Raw genomic sequence first — 26,859 nt, 5'->3', positions numbered from 1 at the left:
CTGGCATCCTGCTATCAAAAGCGGACCGCACATGTGTCACTAAAAATAGGTATCAGTAATTGTTATCGGCGAGTACTTGATAAAAAGTATCGGTGCATCCCTACTAGTAACCGATCCTTAAACTCCGCTCTAGGAATTGCAAAAAATAAATAAAAAATGACCCTAGCAGTGAGTCCCCTCTCCACGTTGCAAGGGTTAACCACTTGCCGACCGCCGCACGACTATCTACGTCGGCGGTCAGCCCCTCACAGGCAAACTGACGTAGGGCTACGTCGCTTGCTTGTGAGGGTCTAGGGAGCGAGGACCGGATGTCCGCCGGTCACTCTGCGATCGCCGGGGGAGAGGGAGAAAGTCAGGCGGCTTGTGTAAACAAGCTGCCTGTCATTCTCCCCTCTGTATGATTAATGATCATACGGTTCTACTATGTTGAACCGTTGATCACCGTTCATACAGCTGAAGCCACAGCCAATCACAGTAGAAAGCACGCCCCTAGGGACACACATAGCCCCTCCCTTTCAAAAAAAGTTAACCCCTTCACTGCCAGTGTATTTTTACAGTAACAGTGCATATGTATAGCACTGATTGCTGTAGAAATGTCACTGGTAACCCCAAAAGTGTCAAAAATGTCAGTCAAGGGTCCGATCTGTCCGCCGCAATACCGCAAAAAAAAAATCGCAGATCGCCGCCATTATGCGTTAAAAAAAAACAACAAAAATGACAAAAATCTTTCCCTTTGTTAGTAAACGCGATAACTTTTGCGCAAACCAATCAAAATACGCTTTTTGCGATTTTTTTTTTTTTTTCTTTTTTTTTACTAAACATAGGTAGCATAAAACAAATTGGCCGAAAATTTTAAAAAATTTTGATTTTTACATTTTTTGGGGGGGAATTTCATATAAAAAAATGTGAAAAATATTGCTATTTTTGCAAAATTGACGCTCTTTTTTTGTTTATAGCGCATGATCAAAAAATCGCACAGGTGATCAAATACCACCAAAAGAAAGCTCTGTTTGTGGGAAAGAAAGGACGCCAAATTCGTTTAGGTACAGCGTCGCACGACCGCGCAATTGTCCGTTAAAGTCACGCAGTGCCGAATCGCAAAATACCCCCTGGTCGTTTAGCAGCCAAATCCTCCGGGGCTTAAGTGGTTAAACACTTGTTAAGTCTAAGGGTGGAGGAATACAATGTAATAATGTACCTTATCCCTGGCTCTCATAGGCCTTGCAGTTCTCTTCTCCCTGCATAGTACTTGATGACTCAGCACATGTGACTACCAGCTGGAGCAAGGCAAGTATTAGACCTGACCATTGCAAAGGTACTTTTTGCATAATTCTTTAAAGGAAATCTGTCATGAGAAATATTCTGTGTAGGTTGCAGGAAAAGGGAATATGATAATTGGTTTCTTCTTGCCTACAACACACTGGTGAAATAACTCTTCCAGACTGTATGGCATAATGCACACTGCAGCTGCCAAATGCCCATCTGTTAGCCTATAAGTGTTGGGTTCTGCATAGACCTAAAGAAGTAGAACTATAGGCAAAACTTTTTTTTCCCACTTTGGATGGAGTAAGAAGTGTATAACCTCGGTCAGGTTTTTTTGAGGGCATTTGTGTCCCATAGGGGAAATTACCCATAGCTAAAACAGGAAGTGAGAGGAAAGCCCTGCAAATTAAGAAAATCCCTTGGGGGGGGGGGGGTGTCAAAAACTAGGTGTTCTAATCCACCCCCACTCTGTCCAAAAGAAAGTTTTGCCTTCAGTTCTACTTTAACCCAGCAATTCCTCTTGATTGGCAAGCCACTCAGCAGCGCAGGAGGTAACTACCAAATTCTTTATTATTGATAGGGTCACTTTTATTATACAAGATTGCTTTATTTAATTGACCATAGAATTTTCACCTTCCCTTGCATTAAACCTATGATTATAATACTAAATACTCACATTGTTTTCCATTGAATATTATTTCTGTGTTTAAAAAAAAAAAAAAAAAAAAGAAGACTTGCACCAACAGATCTTTTATTACTAAGGTTTCATTACAAATTCATAAGATTTGTAATGCCACAACATAACTGTGAACAGAGAGAAATGTGCTATGCTACCAGGATATCAGGTTCAGTAATGTGCAAATAGAAAAAAACAAAAACGGAGGTATTTTGGATGAACTTAAAATCACTTTTATGTATACTTCATTAAAAAAAAAGAAAAACTATACTAAAAGGACTTTCTATCTCTTAAAACAGAATGATTTATGCTTTGAAAAATAAAGTATTCGATTTTTTTTACACTGCGTCTGTGTGTACAATTTCCTTTAGATTTACCAAAACTATGGAATAGGAGGGCCCACCTATAGATCTATTCACTCTGTATCCAATCAGGCATCTTGAACTATATCAGGGGTATCCAACCTGCAGCCTGGAGGGACGTGGGAATGCTGTGAAAACATAGCAGTTGTGGCAGCCTACATTGACAAGCCAGGCAAATGCACGCCTGGAGGGATGCATTGAAAACATAGTGGATGGTTGCAGGGTGTGCATGCTAATGAAGTCAGCTGGTGAACTGCTTCCTGTGTCTTATGCCCCATACACACGTGCAGATTATCTGAAGACTTTTGTCTGCAGACTTACCTTTTCTATGTAGTGCAAGGGCCTGCCGGATTGCATACAAATTGAAAGTGTTTAGGTTTGACCTCATATTATATGGTTTTGGTAAGTCTGCAGACAAAAGTCTTCAGATAATCTGCACGTGTGTACGGGGCATTACTTGTTTTTTTGTCCCAAATCTACATACTAGGAAGTAATGAACTGTTTATGAAACACACCAGGGGCTAAGGTAAGACCTTGTTCTAAAAATTAAAGAGAGCTTTTTTTTCTGCAACAGAGGTAAATTAATGGTATATTGGTACACATGGGCGCTAGAATTTAGAAAAAAAAAAAAGACCCATGTGTACTTCTGTCAAAGGGGCATGCCCGAAAAAGGTCTGCCAACTGGCTCCCGATCAGTGCTCTCAGCCAATGGTTGAGATTGAGAGTGTTGATTGGAGTGTTCTGGCGAGGCATGTCCCCCTGTCAGAACGCAATAGCACAGCAGAGAAGATCGTTGTACTAACATTGCGTGGTTAGTATAGCGGCTCCTCCTGAGCTGTCAGTTTTATTTCGTTCAGTCCTGCTGGGTTGAACGAAAAAAAAAAAAAAACTAGTAGTGTGCACTAAGCTTTAGCATTTAAGTTAGCTAAGCACTTTGTATCATAAACAATTTTTTTAAATTCAATACTTTATTTTCATTCTTTGTTGCATATCAGCAGTCCTACAGCCCATAAACATCTACTCCAGGAACTGCTGCATGACATTTCTTGGGTTTCCTGTTGATTACAGCAGTGGACCATGCCTGTACATTCTGCATTGGGAGAGCATGTGACATAGTGACAATGCAGAATAACTGGCAGACAGGGAGAGTGTATAGTCACCCAATAACAAGAAGTGCCTGATCAAGGATATTCATGGCATGATCACCAACTATTTTATGAAAGTATATTTAAGCATTATAAAAATGACTTTGGAAGTTAGATTAAAGATTAATACATAACATTCTTATATGCAATTTAAGTGATTGGGCTTACATATACTTTAATTTGTGATACACTATTGCAATGATCACACCCATCAAAATGTTTTCATAATGGGTAGAAACAAAGGCCTGAACATACAGTACAAGGAATGCAATCCCTTTTCCTAAAAAAATAACTTTGCAGAATGTCTGATTTTCTTCTCAGTGCTCACTACTCCCTCTTTGGCTGATTAGCAGCTAGGAGTTTTCTAGAATTCAGTAACAATGGAATGAACTTGCATTCATATGTGCCTCTGAGTAACATACTCAAAGCTTGTGGCCACGTACATCGAGGTGATAAATTACAATCCTTCCAAAGAAATCCGTGCTACCAGGGAAAGAAAGCCGCAACCTTTCAACACACCGCTCTGTAAATACAAATTTGTGGAGCAGAAAGGTTAAGGGAAATGCTAAATATAAAATCATAGAAACTAAAGTCATTGTTACCCCCCCAAAAAAAAAAAAAAATAATTCTCCTGTCCCTTTAACGCATGAGCTATAGCATAGTGATTGTGCCTAGTCAATTGCCCCTTTGTATCTCCTACAGTACCTGGTTGGCTCTGCCTGGTCCTGACTTCCCCTCTGTGAGCAGACCACGTTTATCATGGCTGCTGAGCCATGAGATCGTGGTCAGGATATGTGCCTCAGTCATTTAGTTTCTGTCCTGTGTGTATCTGCAGCTCCCCCCTTCTCTCTCTCTCTGTCAGCTCCTTAAGGCCCGTACACATGAGTATAAATTCGGCCGGGAAATTCCGTCCGACGACCGATCTGCCGATTTTCGGCTTGTTAGTATGGTGCTTCCGACAACCGACTCCGACTTTTTGGCCGAAAAAATCCTGGTGTGCAGGCTATATCATTTTTGTCGACCGTCAAAACACGTCGGATTTTCGTCTCATTAGTACAGATTTCGATGGGGAAAAATCTTATGAGCAAGACTAGGCATGCTCAGAGATGAAAGAACACAAAGAAAGCAATCCAACACATGACATCACTTCTGAAGTAGAATTCTGTCGTGCGGGAAAATTTGAGTGCAGTCTAGAGCACATTCCAACCAACGGACACCACTCTGGACAAAAGACGGACGACCGGTCGGCAGAAATTAGTTGTGTGTGTACGAGGCTGTACTGTTCAGTGAGAATATGATCTCCTCTATCCTCTTCTCACAGCCCTTCCCCTTTCCTACAGCCTTCATTCACTGACTGAGGGGGATATAAAGCAGAGAGAGGAGGTGACTAGAAATGAGAACAAAGAAAAAAGGTATTTAGAATTAAAAAAAAACAAAAAAAAAAACACTGCACTGCTTAACCACTTCTGGACCGGAAGGATTTGCCCCCTTAATGACCAGGCCACTTTTTGCGATTCCGCACTGCGTTACTTTAACTGACAATTGTACTCAAAATTGATGTCTTCTTTTCCCACAAATAGAACTTTCTTTTGGTGGTATTTGATTACCTCTGTGATTTTTATTTTTTGCATTACAGACACTCCTCGTTTAATGACTTACCTGTTTAACGACCCGTCAGACTTACGACCAGCTTTTTGGGCACTGTACATCATTGTATTGTACAGTACAGGATTTTTGTTGATTATATTTTTGTTTTTCTGTACTTATCCAAATTAAAACAATGTTATTGAGTTGGAGTTTTGTGTTTAGACCTTTTTTTTTCAGAATACAGAAGATTACAGTAGTTAGGAATGCTTAAAATATTGATTACTTGTGGCTCCTCATTTAACAACCAATTCGTTTAACAACCTGGTCGCTGGAATGGAACCTGGTCATTAAGTGAGGAGAGCCTGTATAAACAAAAAAAGAGCGACAATTCTGAAAAAAAAAAAAAAAAAAAACACAATTTTCACATTCTGCTATATAACATTCCCAAAAAAATAAATTAAAAATCAAAATTTTTTAACATTTTAGGCCAAAAAAAAAATCGCAATACAGTGGGTACGGAAAGTATTCAGACCCCCTTACATTTTTCACTCTTTGTTATATTGCAGCCATTTGCTAAAATCATTTAAGTTCATTCTTCTTCCTCATGAATGTACACATAGCACCCCATACTGACAGAAAAACACAGAATTGTTGACATTGTTGCAGATTTATTAAAAAACAAAAACTGAAATATCACATGGTCCTAAGTATTCAGACCCTTTGCTCAGTATTTAGTAGAAGCCCCCTTTTGATCTAATACAGCCAGGAGTCTTTTTGGGAAAGATGCAACAAGTCTTTCACACCTGGATTTGGGGATCCTCTGCCATTCCTCCTTGCAGATCCTCTCCAGTTCTGTCAGGTTGGATGGTAAACGTTGGTGGACAGCCATTTTTAGGTCTCTTCAGAGATGCTCAATTGGGTTTAAGTCAGGGCTCTGGCTGGGCCATTCAAGAACAGTCAGGGAGTTGTTGTGAAGCCACTCCTTCGTTATTTTAGCTGTGTGCTTAGGGTCATTGTCTTGTTGGAAGGTAAACCTTCGGCCCAGTCTGAAGTCCAGAGCACTCTGGAGAAGGTTTTTGTCCAGGATATCCCTGTACTTGGCCGCATTCATCTTTCCCTCGATTGCAACCAGTCGTCCTGTCCCTGCAGCTGAAAAACACCCCCACAGCATGATGCTGCCACCACCATGCTTCACTGTTGGGACTGTATTGGACAGGTGATGAGCAGTGCCTGGTTTTCTCCACACATACCACTTAGAATTAAGGCCAAAAAGTTCTATTTTGGTCTCATCAGACCAGAGAATCTTATTTCTCACCATCTTGGAGTCCTTCAGGTGTTTTTTTAGCAAACTCCATGTGGGCTTTCATGTGTCTTCCGTCGGGCCACTCTGCCATAAAGCCCCGACTGGTGGAGGGCTGCAGTGATGGTTGACTTTCTACAACTTTCTCCCATCTCCTTGCTGCATCTCTGGAGCTCAGCCACAGTGATCTTTGGGTTCTTCTTTACCTCTCTCACCAAGGCTCTTCTCCCCCGATAGCTCAGTTTGGCCGGACGGCCAGCTCTAGGAAGGGTTCTGGTCGTCCCAAACGTCTTCCATTTGAGGATTATGGAGGCCACTGTGCTCTTAGGAACCTTAAGTGCAGCAGAAATCTTTTTGTAACCTTGGCCAGATCTGTGCCTTGCCACAATTCTGTCTCTGAGCTCTTCAGGCAGTTCCTTTGACCTCATGATTCTCATTTGCTCTGACATGCATTGTGATCTGGAAGGTCTTATATAGACAGGTGTGTGGCTTTCCTAATCAAGTCCAATCAGTATAATCAAACACAGCAGGACTCAAATGAAGGTGTAGAACCATCTCAAGGATGATCAGAAGAAATGGAAAGCACCTGAGTTAAATATATGAGTGTCACAGCAAAGGGTCTGAATACTTAGGACCATGTGATATTTCAGTTTTTCTTTTTTAATAAATCTGCAACAATGTCAACAATTCTGTGTTTTTCTGTCAGTATGGGGTGCTATGTGTACATTCATGAGGAAGAAGAATGAACTTAAATGATTTTAGCAAATGGCTGCAATATAACAAAGAGTGAAAAATGTAAGGGGGTCTGAATACTTTCCGTACCCACTGTAAGTGTATTTTGTTTGGTTTGCGCAAAAGTTTTTGCGCCTACCAACTACGAGAATGATTTGTCATTTTTATTGTTGTGTTTTTTTTTTTTTTACTAGTAATGGCGGCGATCTGTGATTTTTTTTTTTTTTTTTTTTGCTGGACTGCGACATTACGGCAGACATATCGGACCCCTAACTGACATTTTTGACACTTTTGGGGGGACCAGCAACATTACTACAGTAATCGGTGCTAAAAATATGCATTGTTACTGTAATAATGATACTGACAGGGAAGGGGTTAAAATTGTGGGTGATCAAGGGGTTAAATGTGAGCCTAGGGGAGTGATTCTAACTGTATGGGGGCAGGGCTTTTTAAATGACCATAGAGACCTGTGATCCTACATAGAAGGATCACAGGCACTCGGTGATCATTCCAGAGAGAAGAACGGTCAGCTGTGTTTACAACAGCTGACCGCCCTTCTCTCTCAGCGGGGAGCGATTGCTGGTGGCAAGCAGTCATCGGAACCGCCTGTCCTTCCGTGTGTGTTTAAAAAATAGTGTTGCTTGATCTGGCATTTACACCACTCAGGAGACTTGTATTTTTTTTTTTTTAATGAATACAAGACTTCCTTTGATTGGCCGAGGCAGAGATTGTAAAGTGTCATCCACCTTAGCTAATCAGAGTTACCTTGTAATCACTGCAAAATATACAAGGTTTCTCGGGAATGGCAGAGGTGCCAGAGCAACCCATGCTTTTTTATCAAGTACACCAAGAGGAAGTCGCCAGAATAGGATGGCCCTTCTTGTAAGTAGCATAGGTGCTTACAATAGTAAAATAAAAATTCAACATTGGCAACATAGTGATGGCATCAAGGTCATTCATTTGGGCCAAGCTGGTCCAGAGTAAATGGATAAAGTAATACCATTCTTGGAATTTTTCCATTAAAGTGGATGTAAAGTCAGAAGGTTTTTTTTTATCTTAATGCATTCTATGCATTAGGATAAAAAGCATTCTGTGTGCAGCAGTCTTCCTCAGCACCCCTAATACTACAGCACCTGAGCCACCCCTCTATCCAGTGATGTCCATGAGTGCATCAGCCATCCGGGACATTCGCTCCTGATTGGCTGAGCCCCGCAGTGGCATCATTGGCTCCCACTGCTGTCAAACTCAGTTAGCCAATCAGGAGAGAGAGGGGTGGGGCAGAGCGGCAGCTCTGTGTCTGAATGGATACACAGAGCTTCAGCTTGGCTTGGGTGTCCTCCTAGCAAGCTGCTTGCTGTGTGGGCACTCAACAGTAGGGAGGGGCCAGGAGCTCCAGCAAGGGACCCGAGAAGAGGAGGATCTGAACTGCCCTGTGCAATTGCCACCCAGTTGATCCAGAGGAAGGCAAAAAACCCAGCAAAGCATGATCCAATTTTCTACAGCAGGGGAAAAAATTCCTTCATGATCCCCCGAAAGGCAATCGTATATTCCCTGGAATAACTTTACCTATAAATATTAGTACCCAGTTATATTATGTACACCTAGGAAAGAATCCAGGCCTTTTTTAAAGCAATCTAGTGAGCTGGCCAGAACTACCTCTCGAGGGAGTCTATTCCACATTTTCAGTGCTCTTACTGTGAAGAAACCTTTCCATATTTGGAGACTAAATCTCTTTTCCTCTAGACTTACAGAATGCCCCCTTGTCCTCTGTGTTGATCTTAAAGTGATTAAGTCCACACCAAGTTCACTATATGGACTCCTTATGTATTTATACATGTTAATCATATCCCCCCTAATGTCCTCTTTTCAAGAGAGAATTAATTCAGTTCCTCTAATCATGTGTGTTATTATAATAGAAAAAAAAAAAAAAAAAACAAGACTTTACAATCTCTTTAAGGTCAATCTTACTCTCCCAAAGAATACTGTGCTGCTTGCAGGGCAAAAACAAAACCAACAAATATTTCAAAATACGTTACCCTAAGACAAAAGTCAATAAGCTATATAAGTACAGGATGTCATTTGTTTATTCTAAAGCACATGTGTCAAACACAAGGCCCGTGGGCTGAATCCGACCCTCCAGACCATTTTATGTGGCCCTTGCACCCAGGGGAAGGGGTGGAAGAGAGATATGAACAGCCTGTGAAAGATTCCTGCACACTCCTAAACCCTGCACCTGTGTATGTAGCACACTCTTCAATAATGCACTCTGTACACAGCGCAAACCTGAACTCTGTACGTAGTACGCCCCTGGACCCTGCACTCTGTACGTAGTGCGCCCCTGCACTCTGTACGTAGCCCATCCCTAAACTCTTCACATACTGCACTCCTTACATTTTATAGCCCCTTTAAGATCCTCCCACTGTTTTGCCACACCCATAGTTCGATGCGGTTCAGTGGGGGTCGTGGTTGAGTTCCTGCACCTATTCTCTGAGAAAGAAAAGCCCTGCATAAATGTATATAGTCTTACAGACCCAGCCGGCCCTTTGAGGACAACCATAATGCTTGTACGGGCCTCAATGAAATTCAGTTTGCCACCCCTGTTCTAAAGGATAGCTAGCAAAGGCTAAAGCAATACGTTTTCTAATATTTATAGTGAGCAGTACTTTATTTCTTTGGTGTCCACATTCTTTAGCTTAATAGGTTTTTGAAATTTGACAACTGGCATGTTTATAAAAGGATATCTGAAGGGCATTGATGTCTTCTGGATAAAATTCTGTTACAGTCTCTAACTCTTCATTTTTAAGGCATCCTGCAAGGGAAGATAGTTATTGCATATGTTATATTTTATCATTGTTTATAGGTAAACCCGCTAAATACATAGATGTCAACACTGTACCAATTATGTCTATTGCAGCTGACAGTGTAGTACACACAGTTGCGTTGCACTAAAATTCATCCAGCATGTCGCTTTTAGCTAACTTTACGCCTCCCCCAACCCCTCCATTGATGTAGATGTAAACGCTCCACAAAAGCGCTGTTATGTTCTACACGTTTGAGATTCTTTCAAAATGTGTTTACAGGGCAGTGGGGAAAACATCCGGGGCAATCAAGAAGCCCACAATACTTTGAAATCACAGAGAATATTTAAAAAATGTTACATTAGTCTTTTACTGTCTTGCTAGCTGAACAGCATGGCTGTATTTAATGTGGCTGCCCTTACTGTATATAGCCCAAGTTGAGCATCAGGAAGGGGGTAGTACAAGAATCCATAATTTTGTCTTTAAAAAGACAACTGGCCCATGACAATTCTGCCAAAAGCACCAAACACACCATATATCACACCACAAACGCTCACCCATGGGTACTCACTGTGTAGCCCTCCAGTTGTTGCAGAACTACAATTCCCATCATGCTTTTGCCTTTGGGAGTAACGGTTGTAACTGTCAGCTTTGCAATGCCTTATGCCCCATACACACGTGCAGATTATCTGCAGACTTTTGTCTGCAGACTTACCAAAACCATATAATATGAGGTCAAACCTAAACACTTTCAATTTGTATGCAATCCGGCAGGCCCTTGCACTACATAGAAAAGGTAAATCTGCAGACAAAAGTCTGCAGATAATCTGTAGGTGTGTATGGGGCATTATGGAACGTGTTGTTCCGCAACAGTTGGAGGTCCACAGGTTGATCCACAAGCTAGCCACTCCTCAATACAAGTTCCTTTGCATGTAATACGTGCATATGTGTATCAGTCTACACTATTTAGCTGTTCTGAAGTTCAGCTTGAATGATTTATTACTGGATACAGAGCTGTAATACTTTGTGTCTTTTGTCTTTTAATCTCCAGCTTTAACACAAATACCTATATTACACACCTTAACTAAACACATCTACCACAAATAATGCATCCAATAAATTATTTCAAATCAAAATTACATGATCAGCTTTGTCTTAAAGGATAACATGTCATTGTATGCAGAATCCCTCACCCTGAAGATATTGATCAATGTGTTGACATTATATTGTCAGTAGTGTATAGTCTGGAGGTGCACAACACAAATTCAAGGGTAAGTTTTCATGAAAAATGAAAAGGTGAACTCCAAATATCCTGACCATCCCTCTGGATCCCACTGCACATAGTGGTCCTGTTGCCTTGTGCTGCTGGCGTAGTGGTCTCTATATCACAATTCAATGAGTTTCCATCATAATACTCATAATGACATGTACTCATTGGTCAGAGCAGCCATGCAACTGTGCTGACCATTGAGAAGCACATTTGAGGCTTCTTCTGGTAAAGGTGTCCAAGAAGAAAAAAGTGCTTCCTATGTGGTCAAGCTTAACTAATGAAAGCTTGCCACTGCAAACATTTTGGTGGAAACTCACTCCAGGGATGAGTATTGCAGTGTACAGATTGCTACATCTAAAGCACAGAGCATCATGGCATGAGCAGCAGGGTCTGGAGGGATGCCAAGGATATTTGGAGTTCTTTCACCTTTTCATTTTTTGTGAAATAATGAACTTACCCTTTAATGAACTTGTGATCTGCACCTTCGAACTATACACTATTTACAACAAAATGATAACACAGTGATCTAGTATCTTCACGGTGAGAGTAGAATGAACCTCTGATTCTGTATTCCGTTTTATGCACTTCCAGCATATACCAAGGTTTGCTGAGGTTCTATGAACTTTATCAGCATTTAGTTTTCTTATGTGGCCCCTCTTGAAAACTGTGTGAGGCCAGATCAGTTCTTACCTTCTAAAATGCAGTTTCTACTGGAAAAGCCACCTTGGAACTGGATGTGGATTTCAGACACACAGACTTTTTGAGGGAACTCAAGTACGATCCACTGAGATGACCCCTGGAATAAGAGGAGTACATTCATAAACTATTGAATCTATTATGCTAATTTCTATCTATTAAAAATGTACAGGTGAAAGATTTAATTTACTGTACCTCTACATTAAGGGGAACCTGTAAAAATAGAAATTTGGGATCTATGACTGTTGACTTTTCCCAAAGCAGATTTACAATGTAAAAAAAGCACAACACCTCATCCTGACTGTTCTGCCTAATATACAAAGTTTCTTATTTCTAAGAGAAAAAGAAAAGAAAAACCCCGCTGACGAAGTCTATGACGCAACGCGTACGGGGGAGGAGCCTGCACGTCATCACATTGATTCACGGAGGCTACAGGCAGTATTTTGATGCTCTGAAAGTCCGCACTACTTTAAGTGCTTGAAAATGTAAGTGTGTTTTCATCTATTATGCGAAAATAAATAGCCTTTACAAAACGGAGAGCACTAGATCTTTTTCTTTCCACACCGGATGCCTTGTATACCTGGAGAGAGTATCAGAAGGTGGTGATAGGAAGGTGTACCAGGCGGCTGTGATTATCTCAAAGTGCATTTGACTCTCAGGAGTCTGCTGTTAACCACTTTACCACCGGAGGATTTTCCTGCTAAAAGACCAGGGGGTTTTTTGCGATTTTTTACTGCGTGACTTTAACGGACAATTGCGCGGTCGTGCGACGCTGTACCTAAACGAATTTCACGTCCTTTTTTTCCCACAAACAGAGCTTTCTTTTGGTGGTATTTGATCACCTGTGCGATTTTTTTTTTTTTTTTTTTTTTGATCACGCGCTATAAACAAAAAAAAAGAGCGTAATTTTTGCAAAAATAACAATATTTTTCACTTTTTATTATATGAAATTCCCCCCCCAAAAAAAATGTAAAAATCTAAATTTTTTAACATTTTCGGCCAATTTGTTTTACGCTACCTATGTTTGGTAAAAAAAAAAAAAAAAAAAAATCGCAAAAAGCGTATTTTGATTGGTTTGCGCAAAAGTTATCGCGTTTACTAACAAAGGGAAAGATTTTTGGTGTTTTTTTTTTTTTTAACGAGTAATGGCGGTGATCTGCGATTTTTTTTTTTTTTTTAGCGGTACTGCGACATTGCGGCGGACAGATCGGACCCTTGACTGACATTTTTGACACTTTTGGGGGTACCAGTGACATTACTGCAGTAATCAGTGCTATATATATGCACTGTTACTGCAAAAATGACACTGGCAGGGAAGGGGTTAACTTTATTGGACAGGGAGGGGTTAAGTGTGTCCTAGGGGCGTGCTTCTAACTGTAGTGGGACATTCCTATTGGTGTAAAAAAAAAGATCAACGGTTCTACATAGTTGAACCGTCTGATCTTCATTTTTACACAGGGAGAACTGACAGGCGGCTTGTTTACATAAGCCGCTCTGTCTTTCTCCCGCTTTACCGGCGATCGTAGTGTGACCGGCGGACATCGGGTCCGCCAGTCACACTCCCGCACTCCTCCGTGAACGAGCGGAGGCGGGCGCGCGCTTGCCCGCTATTGGCTCTAGAAGGAGTGACAGGCGAGCGACGTAGACCTACGTCACTCTGCCTGGCCGGGGCCGACTGCCGCAGTAAATATACTGTGCGCAGTCGGCAAGTGGTTAAGGTGAGCTGCTAATCTTACACTAGTCACCAGGAGCATTTGGAGTGAAGCATGCAGCACTTTTGATCACGTTCACGTATTGAAGATTGTTTCAGTTACAGCTGTGTCACTTTTTCACTGTGAATTGGGACTATTGTTACTATTATTATCATCACGGTTTATGTTTTGATATCACCTGGCATCACAGTTTATGCATTGATTTAGATAGGATTTGGTCACCACGTTTATACTTGTATTGATTGATTCATTCTACTTGGCGCAGCAATATTATTTATTCATTTACCACAGGTGTTTTTGTGTTTGGCACTGATTGTTTGCAGCCTTGTGCACATTACTTCTAATATTTATTTAGGGTTTGCGCTGATTATTTTTATTACACTGTTGCCCTTATGGTTATGTACAGGAAAATCGAATAACAAAATACCTGCCAGATCAAGGTTACCATGACTTTACCTGATCAGAGTTCCAACATGTCTCATCTCTGTGGTCAAAAAGAAACTGTTTGCCAAACTGCTTGACATCTCTCTGGAGTACGGAGCTCACCCTGCAGATAAAGAGATGAATAGCGAGCAGAAAAGTGACCAAACACACATGATGTATTTACTATCCTTTTTCATCCAGTATGCCATATTTATAAATCATATGAGCAACTGAGCTCTGGATACCATCTGTCCTAGCAGGTGGTCTTATGATACTCACTGTACATTGTCCTTTGGTCAACAGAAAGTGAACACAGACTGAACATTTTGAAAACAGTTATAAATTCATTTGTATGACCAGCATTTTTTTTACATATATGAATATTAATGAGCCGTTTGCTCAACAAGCTGCTTCCACAATCTGGCTGGTGATTTCTTTCCATTGTGGTTCATTGATCCAAGCTTCCAACACTCAAAGCGAACCATGCACAAAAGACTGATCTCAAATCACTGCAGAAAAACTGAGGAAACCTCTTGAGCTGAACTTTCACATAAATCAAAAACAGTGACCATGCATTAGGATTCTAAAGGCCAGTGCATACAAACCTTTGGCTTATGCGTTCTGCATGAGAGCTGCAGGTTATGACATGAAAGAAGGGTTCACTGACCCCCCTATGATGGCTGCAAAAGAAGACCATGGATGTGAAATAGGATAGAAAGCAGGATCATAAACCTGTGCCAAGTTGAAGAGATACCCACTGGAGTTTAACAGAAAACACAGAAGCTTACTAGGCAGAACAGCACAGGGCTACAAGAGTCAGTGGGGCGGATTTACAAAAGACAAGCTGTTCACTTTGCAAGGGCATTTTCACTAAGCTTAGTAAATGTAGGGAAAACATACTTTGTAAAGAATACCCAATCACATAAAAGGCAAAAAAAAATAAAACATTTTTGCTTACAGATGATGGGGCATTCTTATCAAAATATATTTTTACCACATTTACCAAGTTCTGCTGTAGAGACCCTTCCCTGCCTCCTCTGTCAGAAATGGTACATTTTTTGGAATGGGGGCTGAGAAGATGCTAGGCGATCTGAGCAGAACTTCTCATCACCCCTTCGTTCCCACAGTCTCCTGGACATCTCACAGGTCCCAGAAAACTGTGGGACCATTCACAATGCGCAGCGCATTTGTGCAGTTGGAAGATGTCACAGCCGGGCGTCCACAGTTAACATACCAAAGACGGGTGGGGAAAAGGGCTTGGGTGAGCATAGCGCTGGATCCTGGGACAGGTGAGTATCTGTTTACTACAAGTCAGCGGCTACAGTTTTTGAGCAGTTAACTTTTAATTTTTACAATATTGACTGCAGCTCCTGAACATTTTATTTGCCTTTAACCTTTACATATAGCAACAGAATTGACTAGCCTCAGAGGATACACAGATACAACAAATCCTCCTACATAAGTTATACCTGTTTATCTGCAGCCCTTTTTTCCCCACACCCATTCAAATTTACACAGCAATTTTGAGCTTCTGAAAGGAGTTGTAAAGTCAGAAGGTTTTTTATCTTAATGCATTCTTTGCATCAAGATAAAAACCTTATGTGACCAGCAGCCCCCCCAGCCCCCCTAACACTTACCGAGGTCCCTCTTTGTCCAGCGATGTCTATGAGTGTCTCAAGCATCCAAAATTCTCCCTCCTGATTGGCTGAGACACAGCAGTGGCACAATTGGCTGCCCCTGCTGTCAATCAAAGTCAGAAGGGGATGGGGCCAGGTCAGGGCTCAGTGAAGAGGAGGATCCAGCCTGCCCTGTGCAAAACCAACTGCACAGAGGAGGTAAGTATAACATGTTTTTTTATTTTTATAGGAAAAAAAAGGAGACTTTACAATCACTTTAAGGCAGGGGTCATGGATCTGATGTCACACACTTCACTACAGCACAGAGAGGAGATCTGAGTGTAATCTGAGACCTGAATGGAGGGAATAGACACATTCCCCTCTACACAGTCCCATAGGAAAACATGCACAGCTGAGGCCATAAATCAAGTGCTGTGTACTGAAGAAAGGGTGGGGCATCCACACAGCATTCTGTGGTGTGGGCATAGATAGACTAGAAGTAAATCATGCCAATAGCAGAGCAATGATAGAGCAAACAGAAATCACACTAGGTGCTCTGGGTTGATGCAAATACATGCTTTGTTTGTTCTGTTCCAAGTATGGATACTTTATACAGTACATAGTTACATTGGTCCAGCTTGGACCAATGTGTGTGTGTGTGTGTGTGTGTGTGTGTGTGTGTGTGTGTGTGTGTGTGTGTGTGTGTGTGTGTATATATATATATATATACAGCTGCAAGAAAAAGTATGTGATCCCTTTGGAATGATATGGATTTCTGCACAAATTGGTCATAAAATGTGATCTGATCATCATCTAAGTCGCAACAATAGACAATCACAGTCTGCTTAAACTAATAACACACAAAGAATGAAATGTTGCCATGTTTTTATTGAACACACCATGTAAACATTCACAGTGCAGGTGGAAAAAGTATGTGAACCCTTGGATTTAATAACTGGTTGAACCTTCTTTGGCAGCAATAACTTCAACCAAAGTTTCCTGTAGTTGCAGATCAGACATGCACAACGGTCAGGAGTAATTCTTGACCATTCCTCTTTACAGAACTGTTTCAGTTCAGCAATATTCTTGGGATGTCTGGTGTGAATCGCTTTCTTGAGGTGCCACAGCATCTCAATCGGGTTGAGGTCAGGACTCTGACTGGGCCACTTCAGAAGGGGTATTTTCTTCTGTTTAAGCCATTCTGTTGTTGATTTACTTCTATGCTTTGGGTCATTGTCCTGTTGCAACACCCATTTTCTGTTGAGCTTCATCTAGTAGACAGATGGCCTTAAGTTCTCCTCCAAAATGTCTTGATAAACTTGGGAATTCATTTTTCCTTCGCTGATAGCAATCCGTCCAGGCCCTAACGCAGCAAAGCAGCCCCAAACCATGATGCCCCCACCACCATACTTCACAGTTGGGATGAGGTTTTGATGTTGGTGTGCTGTGCCTCTTTTTCGCCACACATAGTGTTGTGTGTTTCTTCCAAACAACTCAACTTTGGTTTCATCTGTCCACAGAATATTTTGCCAGTACTGCTGTGGAACATCCAGGTGCTCTAGTGCAAACTGTAAACGTGCAGCAATGTTTTGATTGGACAGCAGTGGCTTCCTCTGTGGTATCCTCCCATGAAATCCATTCTTGTTTAGTGTTTTACGTATTGTAGATTCACTAAGTCTCCATTCACACTACCGCGACTTGTCAGGCGACTTGTCAGCCTGACAAGTCGCGGTCCATGCAGTGCTACAGGACCCGTTCTAATAGGAGCGACATAGAAAAAGGGTCCTGTACTACTTTGGGGCGACCTGGAGGCGACTTGCATAGACTTCCATTATATGAAGTCCGTGCAAGTCGCGGTGCACGTGACTTCACAGGTCGTCCCCGAAATCGTGCCGCTTCAGTGTGAATGCGGTCTAACAGGGATGTTAGCATTTTACAGTGACTTTTGTAAGTCTTTAGCTGACACTCTAGGATTCTTCTTCACCTCATTGAGAAGTCTGCGCTGTGCTCTTGCAGTCGTCTTTACAGGACGGCCACTCCTAGGGAGAGTAGCAGCAGTGCTAAACAGTGGCAGCTGGTGCTCAAAATTTTTTGGGGGGGGGGGGCGCAAAAAGAAAAATGTAATAGGTATTGCTTTGCGGCAAAAAACGCTGTAAAAAATTGCGTGACTTTGAGGTCATGGTACAGGCATGGCACAGGTGATGGTACAGGCATGGCACAGGTGATGGTACAGGCATGGCACAGGTGATGGTACAGGCATGGCACAGATGATGGTACAGGCATGTCACAGGTCATGGTAAGGGCATGGCATAGGTCATGGTAAGGGCATGGCACAGGTGATGGTATAGGCATGTCACAGGTCATGTCACAGGTCATGTCACAGGTCATGTCACAGGTCATGGTACAGGCATGTCACAGGTCATGTCAGAGGTCATGGTACAGGCATGTCACAGGTCATGTCAGAGGTCATGGTACAGGCATGTCATAGGTCATATCACAGGTCATGGTACAGGCATGTCACAGGTCATGGTACAGGCATGTCACAGGTCATGTCAGTCATTACACAGGCATGTCACAGGTCATGGTACAGGCATGTCACAGGTCATGTCACAGGTCATGGTACAGGCATGTCACAGGTCATGGTACAGGCATGTCACAGGTCATGTCACTTACCTGCTCTTGGGCTGGCTCATTCGACCGGACCGACTGCTGTGCTGTGGGCTGCTGAAGATGGGAGACACGTCGCTCCTGGGTCCGCAGGGACAGCTCCCCCACATGGTGCTCCCCCCGCAGGTTCAGGCCATGAGGGGGCGACACTGGACACCCCGCTCCGGGCACTGCGGGCAGCTCCTCTTTTGCCAATCCCTGGAGGTGAAGAAGTGACAGGATGGGATCCTCCTGCAGCAGAGCGCAGACTTCCAGTTATTCTGTGCCAGAAGCTGCAGTGGGGCGGAGGGCCTCACATTGTGAATGATTGGTCGGCTTAATCGGATCGTGCAGATATAATCTGCGATCAGACTCAGAGAGGCCGCCCGCCCCGCTGTAGCTGCTGGCACAGAATAACTGGAAGTCTGCGCTCTGCTGCAGGAGGATCACATCCTGTCACTACTTCACCTCCAGGCTCCTCTGGTACTGCTTCGGGCGGCGGGCTCCCTTCGGCGTGGCGGCGACTGGCGACTCCTCGGTCCTCCAGGCTTCCGGCTTTGTCCTCGCCAGAGTCCCCCAGCCAATGGCATCGGGTAGGTCAGCAAGTTCCGATCTGATCCATCCGATTCACTCAAGTGTCACGCTGCCGCGGCAGCTCTCGCTCTCCTGTGTCCTCTCTCCGGCGGGAACGGAAGATGATCGTGACGCCGGGGCGGTGCACTGCCCCCACGCATTACGTCACCAGGTCCATGTCCTCCTGTGATTGGTCCAGGCTGGAGTCTGGACCAATCACAGACCGGACATCAGTAAAGTGGGGAGTGTTGGGGCGCATTGCATTGCTCTGCGCCCTGATGACCCCCAGAAGAGTGCCAATTGGCGCCTCTGCCAGCCGAAGGTGGGGTCAAAAACCCCACCCCCTCCATACCCAGCACTAAGTCTGGCGCCCCTAGTGGGCAAAAATTGTCATTTTTTTTTTTTTATTTAAGCTTTTTTTTTCTTCTTTTTTTTTGGGGGGGGGGGGGGGGGCGGCGCCCCTGCGCCCCCTATCGGCCGGCTGCCACTGGTGCTGAACTTTCTCCATTTATAGACAATTTGTCTTACTGTGGACTGATGTACAGCAAGGCTTTTGGAGATACTTTTATAACCCTTTCCAGTTTTATGCAAGTCAACAATTCTTAATCGTAGGTCTTCTGAGAGCTCTTTTGTGCAAGGCATCATTCACATCAGGCAATTAGGGATGCACCGAATGTTTGGCGGCCGAACATTATTCGGCCGAAAATAGAAAAAATAGCACTTTCGGTGTTCAGCCGAATAAGTCAAAAGGCCGAATAATTTTGTGCCGAATAATAGGGCTGAACGATAGTCGATATGATATCGACTATCGTTCTGTGGCCATAGGCGATATTCATATCGCCGAGGTCACGATATTTACAGGGGGAAGGGACTCGGAGGAGGACTCACAGACTTCCGTGAAGCCGGGACACTTCAGCGGTGAGCATACATTACATTACTCACTCGTGCACTGCAGCCCGCCCCATACATTCAGTGAGTCTTAAGGCCCGTACACACGTACCGATCGTCGGCATACAAATGTTCGTCTTTTCTCCCCGGGATGTCGATGTCTGTTGAAAAGTGCAAAGACAGCTCAAGAATTTTGTCCGCCGACTTCAGCTGACTGCAGAAGTGATGTCATGTAATGGTTAACTTTCCCTGTGTTTTTTCTTTTCTGAGCATGCCCAGTCTTGCAAATCTGCAGTCTGTCGGCTGATTTCTGTACTGACTGGCGAACAATCGTCCGTTCTGGTGTCGGCATACAAAAATTTTTATGTTTGCAAGAAAGACTCTTGTCCGCAGAATGTGCGCAGACAGCTGTCGGAGGCACCATACTAACAAGCGTACAATCGGCAGATCTTTCGTCCGCCGACGTTTGTATGACGACGATCGGTACGTGTGTACGGGCCTTTACTCTCCTCCCTAGTTTTTTCAATGGCACATTCAGGAAGCCAATCACGCCGTGATTAGCTGCACAGCGAACCAATCACGCGTGCCTGCACACCTGATTGGTTCCGCTGTGCCGCTACTCACGGCGTGATTGACTTCCTGAATGTGCCATTGAAAAAACTAGGGAGGAGAGTAAGACTCACTGAATGTGTGGGGCGGGCTGCAGTGCACGAGTGAGTAATGTATGTATGCGGCTGTGCTCCTTTCCAGGCTACTACTAGTCCACCTCCAGCCTCCTACTACCACCACTATGAGAGACTGTCTGTCACTGTATAATCTGATCGAGTCCACACTGACACTGACTGACTGTCACTGAGTAATTGATGTTACCACATTAACCCTGACCTGCCCAGTGCCCTGTATCTGCAATTAAAATTTACAAGGCTGCCTGCATGCTTCCTGATTTCCATTCCCAGCATCCTTCCCAATCCCTACAGTGTCACTAACATTAACCCTATGGTACAAGGCTGCAGTGTGCACTGAATCCCATTCCCTACAGTAACATTTAGGGAGAGAGACATGAGAGGACAAGAGAGGACAAGAGAGACAAGAGAGAGAGAGAGAGAGACATGAGAGGACAAGAGAGAGAGAGAGAGAGACATGAGAGGACAAGAGAGAGAGAGAGACATGAGAGGACAAGAGAGAGAGAGTGAGAGGACAAGAGAGAGAGAGAGAGAGAGAGAGAGACACGAGAGGACAAGAGAGAGGACAAAAAATTGGCAAAATAAATGTAAAAAATGTGAAACACCGCGTTTGGTATTCGGCCTTCGGCCAAACATTTTATTATTATTCGGCTTCGGCCAAGAATTTCATTTCGGTGCATCCCTACAGGCAATGCTTCTTGTGAAAAGCAAACCCAGAACTGGTGATTGTTTTTTATAGGGCAGGGCAGCTGTAACCAACACCTCCAATCTCATCTCATTGATTGGATTCCAGTTGGCTGACATCTCACTCCAATTAGCTCTTGGAGATGTCATTAGTCTAGGGGTTCACATACTTTTTCCACCTGCACTGTGAATGTTTACATGGTGTGTTCAATAAAAACATGGCAACATTTCATTCTTTGTGTGTTATTAGTTTAAGCAGACTGTGATTGTCTATTGTTGTGACTTAGATGATGATCAGATCACATTTTATGGCCAATTTGTGCAGAAATCCAGATCATTCCAAAGGGTTCACATACTTTTTCTTGCAGCTGTATATGTATATATATATATATATATATATATATATATATATATATATATATATATATATATATATACACACACACACACACACACACACACCCCTTTATTAGGTACACCTGTTCATTTGCTTGGTAACACAAATTGCTAATAAGCCAATCACATGGCAGCAACCGAATGCATTTAGGCATGTAGACGTGGTGAAGACAACTGGCTGAAGTTCAAACTGAGCGTCAGAATGGGGTTGAAAGGGGAATTAAGTGACTTTGAACATGGCATGGTTGTTGGTGCCAGATGGGCTGGTCTGGTCTGAGTATTTAAAAAACTGCAGATCTACTGGGATTTTCACGCACAACCATCACTGGGGTTTACAGGGAATGGTCAGAAACAGAGAAAATATCCGGTGAGCGGCAGTTGTGTGGGAGAAAATGCCTTGTTGATGTCAGGGGTCAGAGGAGAATGGGCAAACTGGTACGAGATGATAGAAAGGCAACAGTAACTCAAATAACCACTTGTTACATCCAAGGTATGCAGAATACCATCGTTGAATGCACAACACATGGAACTTTGAAGCAGATGGGCTACAGCAGCAGAAGACCACACTGGTTACCAATCCTGTCAGCTAAGAACAGGAAATTGAGGCTACAATTTGCACAGGCTCACCAAAATTAGACAATAGAAGATTAGAAAAATGTTGCCTGGTCTGATAAGTCTTGATTTCAGCTGAGACATTCAGATGGTAGGGTCAGAATTTGGCGTTAACAACATGAAAGCATGGATCCATCATGCCTTGTATCAACGGTTTAGGCTAGTGGTGTAATGATGTGGGGGATATTTTCTTGGTACACTTTGGGCCCCTTAGTTCTAATTGAGCATCGTTTAAACGCTACGGTCTACCCGAGTATTATTGCTAACCATGTCCATCCCTTTATGGCCACGGTGTACCCATCTTCTGATGGCTACTTCCAGCAGGATAATGCACCATGTCACAAAGCTCAAATCATCTCACCACTGGCTTCTTGAACATGACAATGAGTTCACTGTACTCCAATGACCTCCACACTCACCAGATCTCAATTCAATAGAGCACCTTTGGGATGTGGTGGAATTGGAGATCATGGATGTGCAGCGGACAAATCTGCAGCAACTGTGTGATGCTATCATGTCAATGTGGACCAAAATCTCAGAGGAATTTTTCCAATGCCTTGTTAAAACTATACCAAGAAGAATTAGGGCAGTTCTGAAGACAAAAGGGTGTCCAACCCAGTACTAGAATACTACCCAATAAAGTGGCCAGTTAGTGTTATATTAGCACTGCATGATTAATCATTTAACCACTTTACCACCGGAGGATTTTGCTGTCTTACGTCCAGGCCACTTTTTGCGATTCGGCACTGTGCAAATTTAACTGACAATTGCTCAGTCATGCAACATTGTACCCAAACGAAATTTACGTCCTTTTTTCCCCACAAACAGAGCTTTCTTTTGGTGGTATTTGATCACCTCTGCGCTTTTCATTTTTTGCGATATTAATAAAAAAATGCAAAAATTTTGAAAAAATAACAATATTTTTCTACTTTTGACAGTTAAAAAATATCCAATATATTCAATTTTGTCATATATTCAGGCCAAAATGTATTTAGCTATATGTCTTTGACAAAAAAAATTCTCAATGAGCGTATTTTTAACCGCTTTAAGACCGGAAGATTTTACCCCATTCCTGACCAGGCCATATTTTGCGATTCGGCACTGTGTTATTTAACGGACAATTGCGTGGTTGTGCAATGCTGTACCCAAATAAAATTGATGTCCTTTTTTTCCCCACAAATAGAGCTTTCTTTTGGTGGCATTTGATCACCTGTGTGATTTTTTATTTTTGCGCTATAAACAAAAAAAGAGCGAAAATTTAGAAAAAAATAATATTTTTCAAATTTTTTTATATAAAGTTCCCCCCCAAAAAAATGTAAAAATCAAAATTTAACATTTTAGGCCAATTTGTTTTAAAAAAAAAAAAATTGCAATAAGCGTATTTTGATTGGTTTGCGCAAAAGTTATCGCAGCTACTAACTACAGGAAATGTATGTCATTTTTATTTTTTTAACGAGTAATGGCGGCGATCTGCGATTTTTTGCGGGACTGCGACATTGCGGCAGACAGATCGAACCCTTGACTGACATTTTTGACACTTTTGGGGGTACCAGTGACATTACTACAGCAATCAGTGCTATAAATATGCACTGTTACTGTAAAAATGACACTGGCAGGGAAGGGGTTAACTTTTATTGGTGATCAAGGGGTTAATGTATGCCTGGTGCTTACTAACGTGTGTGGGGGGAGGGGACTGAGTGACACAGGGACAGATCGCAGGTTCAGCTATGCTGAATCCTGCAATCTGTCCCTGCCTGTCACTTAGGAGATCCGCCCGCTTTGTTTACACAAGCGGGTGGATCTCCACACTCGATCCCTGACGATCGAGGAAGAGCAGCGGTGATCACCGTCTCTCTTCCCCTGGCCCGACTCCCGCTGTGACTGAAAACAGCGGGAGCAAGCCTCCGGTGGCGCGTGCGCGCCGCCCACAAGCCGTAGGTCTACGTCGCTGGACGATAACGAGCCACTTTGCCGCAGTACGGTCAACGTGACCGGTCGACAAGTGGCTAAAAGCTCCAGTACCTTCCACATGTCTTAAGCCCCGTACACACGTACCGAATGTCGGCCGAACGATCGGCCGTCTTTTGTCCGGTGCTGTCCTGTCGGTTGAAAAGTGCTAAAGACTGCACACGAATTTTGTTGTCCAACAACAGCCGACTGCAGAAGTGATGCTCAGTCTTTTCTGAGCATGCTCAGTCTTGCTCATCTGCTGTTAGTCGGCCGAATTCTGTACTGACTGGCGAACAATCAGCCGTTCTGGTGACGGCATACAAAAATTTTATAGCCTGCACACCCGATTCTGTTCGGCCGAAAAGTCGCAGTCGGTTGTCGGAAGCATCATACTAACAAGCCGACAATAGGCTGATTGTTCGGCGGCCGAATATTTACGGCCGACAATCGCTACGTGTGTACAGGCCTTTACTCTTGTTGCTGTATTAAACTGAAGCACCCAGCCGGTGCTAGTACCTCCCCACACACTGTAGGTGGCTCGTCTCTTTCACTTGCAGGGAGATCATTCAGTGGGTCAGCATCCACACCCCAGGCACCTGAAATCCCCCTTGTCCCCATCCTGCACTCAGTGGGAGCCGCTCAGGATATCATATCTGTGGGCAGTGGCGTAGCGTGGGTTGTCAGCACCCGGGGCAAGGCAAGTAATTTGCGCCCCCTAACCCGACTTTGAGGTTACAAAAGTGTGAAAGGGGCCTTCAGTAATCAAGGTATAGTGTGCCCCCTTTCAATGCAGAGTGACCAGCGTGCCCCCTTTCAATGCAGAGTGACCAGCGTGCCCCCTTTCAATGCAGAGAGACCAGCGTGCCCCCTTTCCATGCAGAGAGACCAGCGTGCCCCCCTTCAATGCAGAGAGATCATCGTGCCCCCTTTCAATGCAGAATGACCAGCTTGCCCCCTTTTAATGCAGAATGACCAGCGTGCCCCCTTTCAATGCAGAGAGACCAGCGTGCCCCCTTTCAATGCAGAATGACCAGCGTGAGATGGCATAGGCAAGGCTTGGCTTGCAACGCCACCCCACCCTACACCAATGGACAGGTGAGGCACAGTCCAGCCCCGCCCCGACCTGCCATTTTCAGCCATAGGGCGGCCGCGCTGGACTTATCCCAGCCTAAAGATGGAGGCAGCTGCAAACAGTGTGTGAACTGTGTATGTCAGAGTCAGACAGACAGAGTGACACTGCGAATGCGCCCCCCCAGATGTTGCGCCCGGTGCGGCCGGCCCCCCTGCACCCCCCACGCTACGCCACTGTCTGTGGGAGCCAATGGGAGACAAGCTGTCACTTGTAAACACAGAAGCTGGACTTTTCTGTTTACAAATGATAGTGGTGAGCAGGGTGCAGAGGGCCTCAGCCAAACTGAGTTCCACCAAGTTCCAGCTGATTCTGCATAGCAGGGCAGACACGGACCTATCATCCGCCTGCTCAGCTACTGGAGAGATCCCCCACTGAGCAGGAGGGTCCACTTGGACGGATTCCGCCTAGGGTTGCCACCTCATCCCTTTAAACCCCAACACATATTAATTACACAGGTTCTGTGGCTGATTAAGGTGCCTTATCTGCATTAAATTAACCTCAGAACCTGTGTAATTAATATGTGTTTGGGTTGTAAAGTCAGAAGGTTTTCTATCTTAATGCATTCAAATAAAAAGCCTTCTGTGTGCAGCAGCCCCCTCTCTATCCAGCGATGTCCACGAGAGCCTCAGCTCTCTCTCCTGATTGAATGAGACACAGCCGTGACACCATTGGCTCCCGCTGCTGTCCATCAAACTCAGTTAGCCAAACAGGAGAGAGAGCGGGGCTCCATGTCTTAATGGATTCATGGAGCTGCAGCTTGGCTCAGGTGCCCCCATAGCAAGCTGCTTGCTGTGGGGGTACTCAACGGGAGGGAGGGGCCAGGAGCTCCAGCCAGGGACCCAAATAGAAGAGGATCCGGGCTGCTCTGTGCAAAACCAACTGCACAGAGGAGGTAAGCATGACATGTTTGGTATTTTATTGAAAAAAATAAATTAAGAAACTTTATAATCACTTAAAAAAGGGATGAGGTGGCAACTCTAATTCCACCCCGTGTTAAAAGGGGCCCTAAAGTGAATGTCACTGACCCCCATGCTGATCAGAGGTGTCCTCCTGGCACACACAAACACAATAAGCAGTGCTAGCTCCTATTACAGTCATCATATAGCAGTATGTATGTAAAAGCAAAAGGAAAAAAAGAGGGGAAAAACAACCCCACTTTGCACGCACGCACTAGGGTTGCCTCCTCATTCCTTTAATCCAGGACACATATGAATTACACGGGTTCTGAGTCTAATATAATGCACCAAGTGAGTTTAATTACCACCTTAATCAGTCACAGAACCTGTGTAATTATTATGTGTCCTGGTTTAAAGGGATGAGCTGGCAACCCTACCTCCACACACACACACTAATTAATGTAACGATTACAAAGTGCATGGCAGTGCTTTCATACACACATATAAATAAAGCTAACCTGCTCACAGTGCCTGTACATATCACAGACTCCACCATGCTGCCGCTTACTATACAGGAAATATGCTGCCGTAAAGTGCGACCCTTCCATGCGTTCCAAGCCTCCCGTCCAGGAAAATTTACATAAAAGCGTTTGATTGGTTAGATCACTTCCATTCATCTCTAATAGAGAGGCTGTGTTTGAATATGACCATTAGAGGGCAGTGGAGTCACGAGGATCTACATTACATAGAGGTAAATGAGACAATGTTAAACAAATAGGTCTGTATTTGGATTTGTACACACACTGGGCACTATTTGGC

At 43.7% G+C, this 26,859-nt stretch overlaps 1 protein-coding gene across 1 annotated transcript; it reads right to left on the bottom strand.

Moving 5' to 3' along the window:
* Positions 1 to 3,775: 3,775 nt before the first annotated feature.
* Positions 3,776 to 26,656, bottom strand: NR2C2AP (nuclear receptor 2C2 associated protein). The gene is made up of 5 exons (XM_082268292.1): positions 26,559 to 26,656; positions 13,998 to 14,088; positions 11,824 to 11,929; positions 9,807 to 9,874; positions 3,776 to 3,985 (listed from the first exon to the last, which is right to left on the bottom strand). The coding sequence occupies exons 1-5, from the start codon at positions 26,594 to 26,596 to the stop codon at positions 3,869 to 3,871; spliced, it is 420 nt and encodes a 139-aa protein (XP_082124418.1). The 5' UTR covers positions 26,597 to 26,656; the 3' UTR covers positions 3,776 to 3,868.
* Between the last annotated feature and the right edge of the window lie 203 nt (positions 26,657 to 26,859).

Source organism: Pelophylax lessonae (assembly GCF_965119305.1).
Source record: "Pelophylax lessonae genome assembly, chromosome: 1".
NCBI classification, from domain to species: domain Eukaryota; kingdom Metazoa; phylum Chordata; class Amphibia; order Anura; family Ranidae; genus Pelophylax; species Pelophylax lessonae.
The sequence above is the reverse complement of the archived record's forward strand: the minus strand, read 5'-3'. Positions and strand labels throughout refer to the sequence as shown.

What these genes read in the sequence shown, in the direction of transcription:
- NR2C2AP (XM_082268292.1), bottom strand. Translation starts at nt 26,596, where the DNA reads ATGGTGGAGTCTGTGATATGTACAGGCACTGTGAGCAG. An exon ending in TGTACAGGCACTGTGAGCAG is followed by an intron (nt 14,089 to 26,558) that starts GTTAGCTTTATT and finishes CTTTATCTGCAG; the next exon opens with GGTGAGCTCCGTACTCCAGA. An exon ending in TAGAAACTGCATTTTAGAAG is followed by an intron (nt 9,875 to 11,823) that starts GTAAGAACTGAT and finishes CTTCCCTTGCAG; the next exon opens with GATGCCTTAAAAATGAAGAG.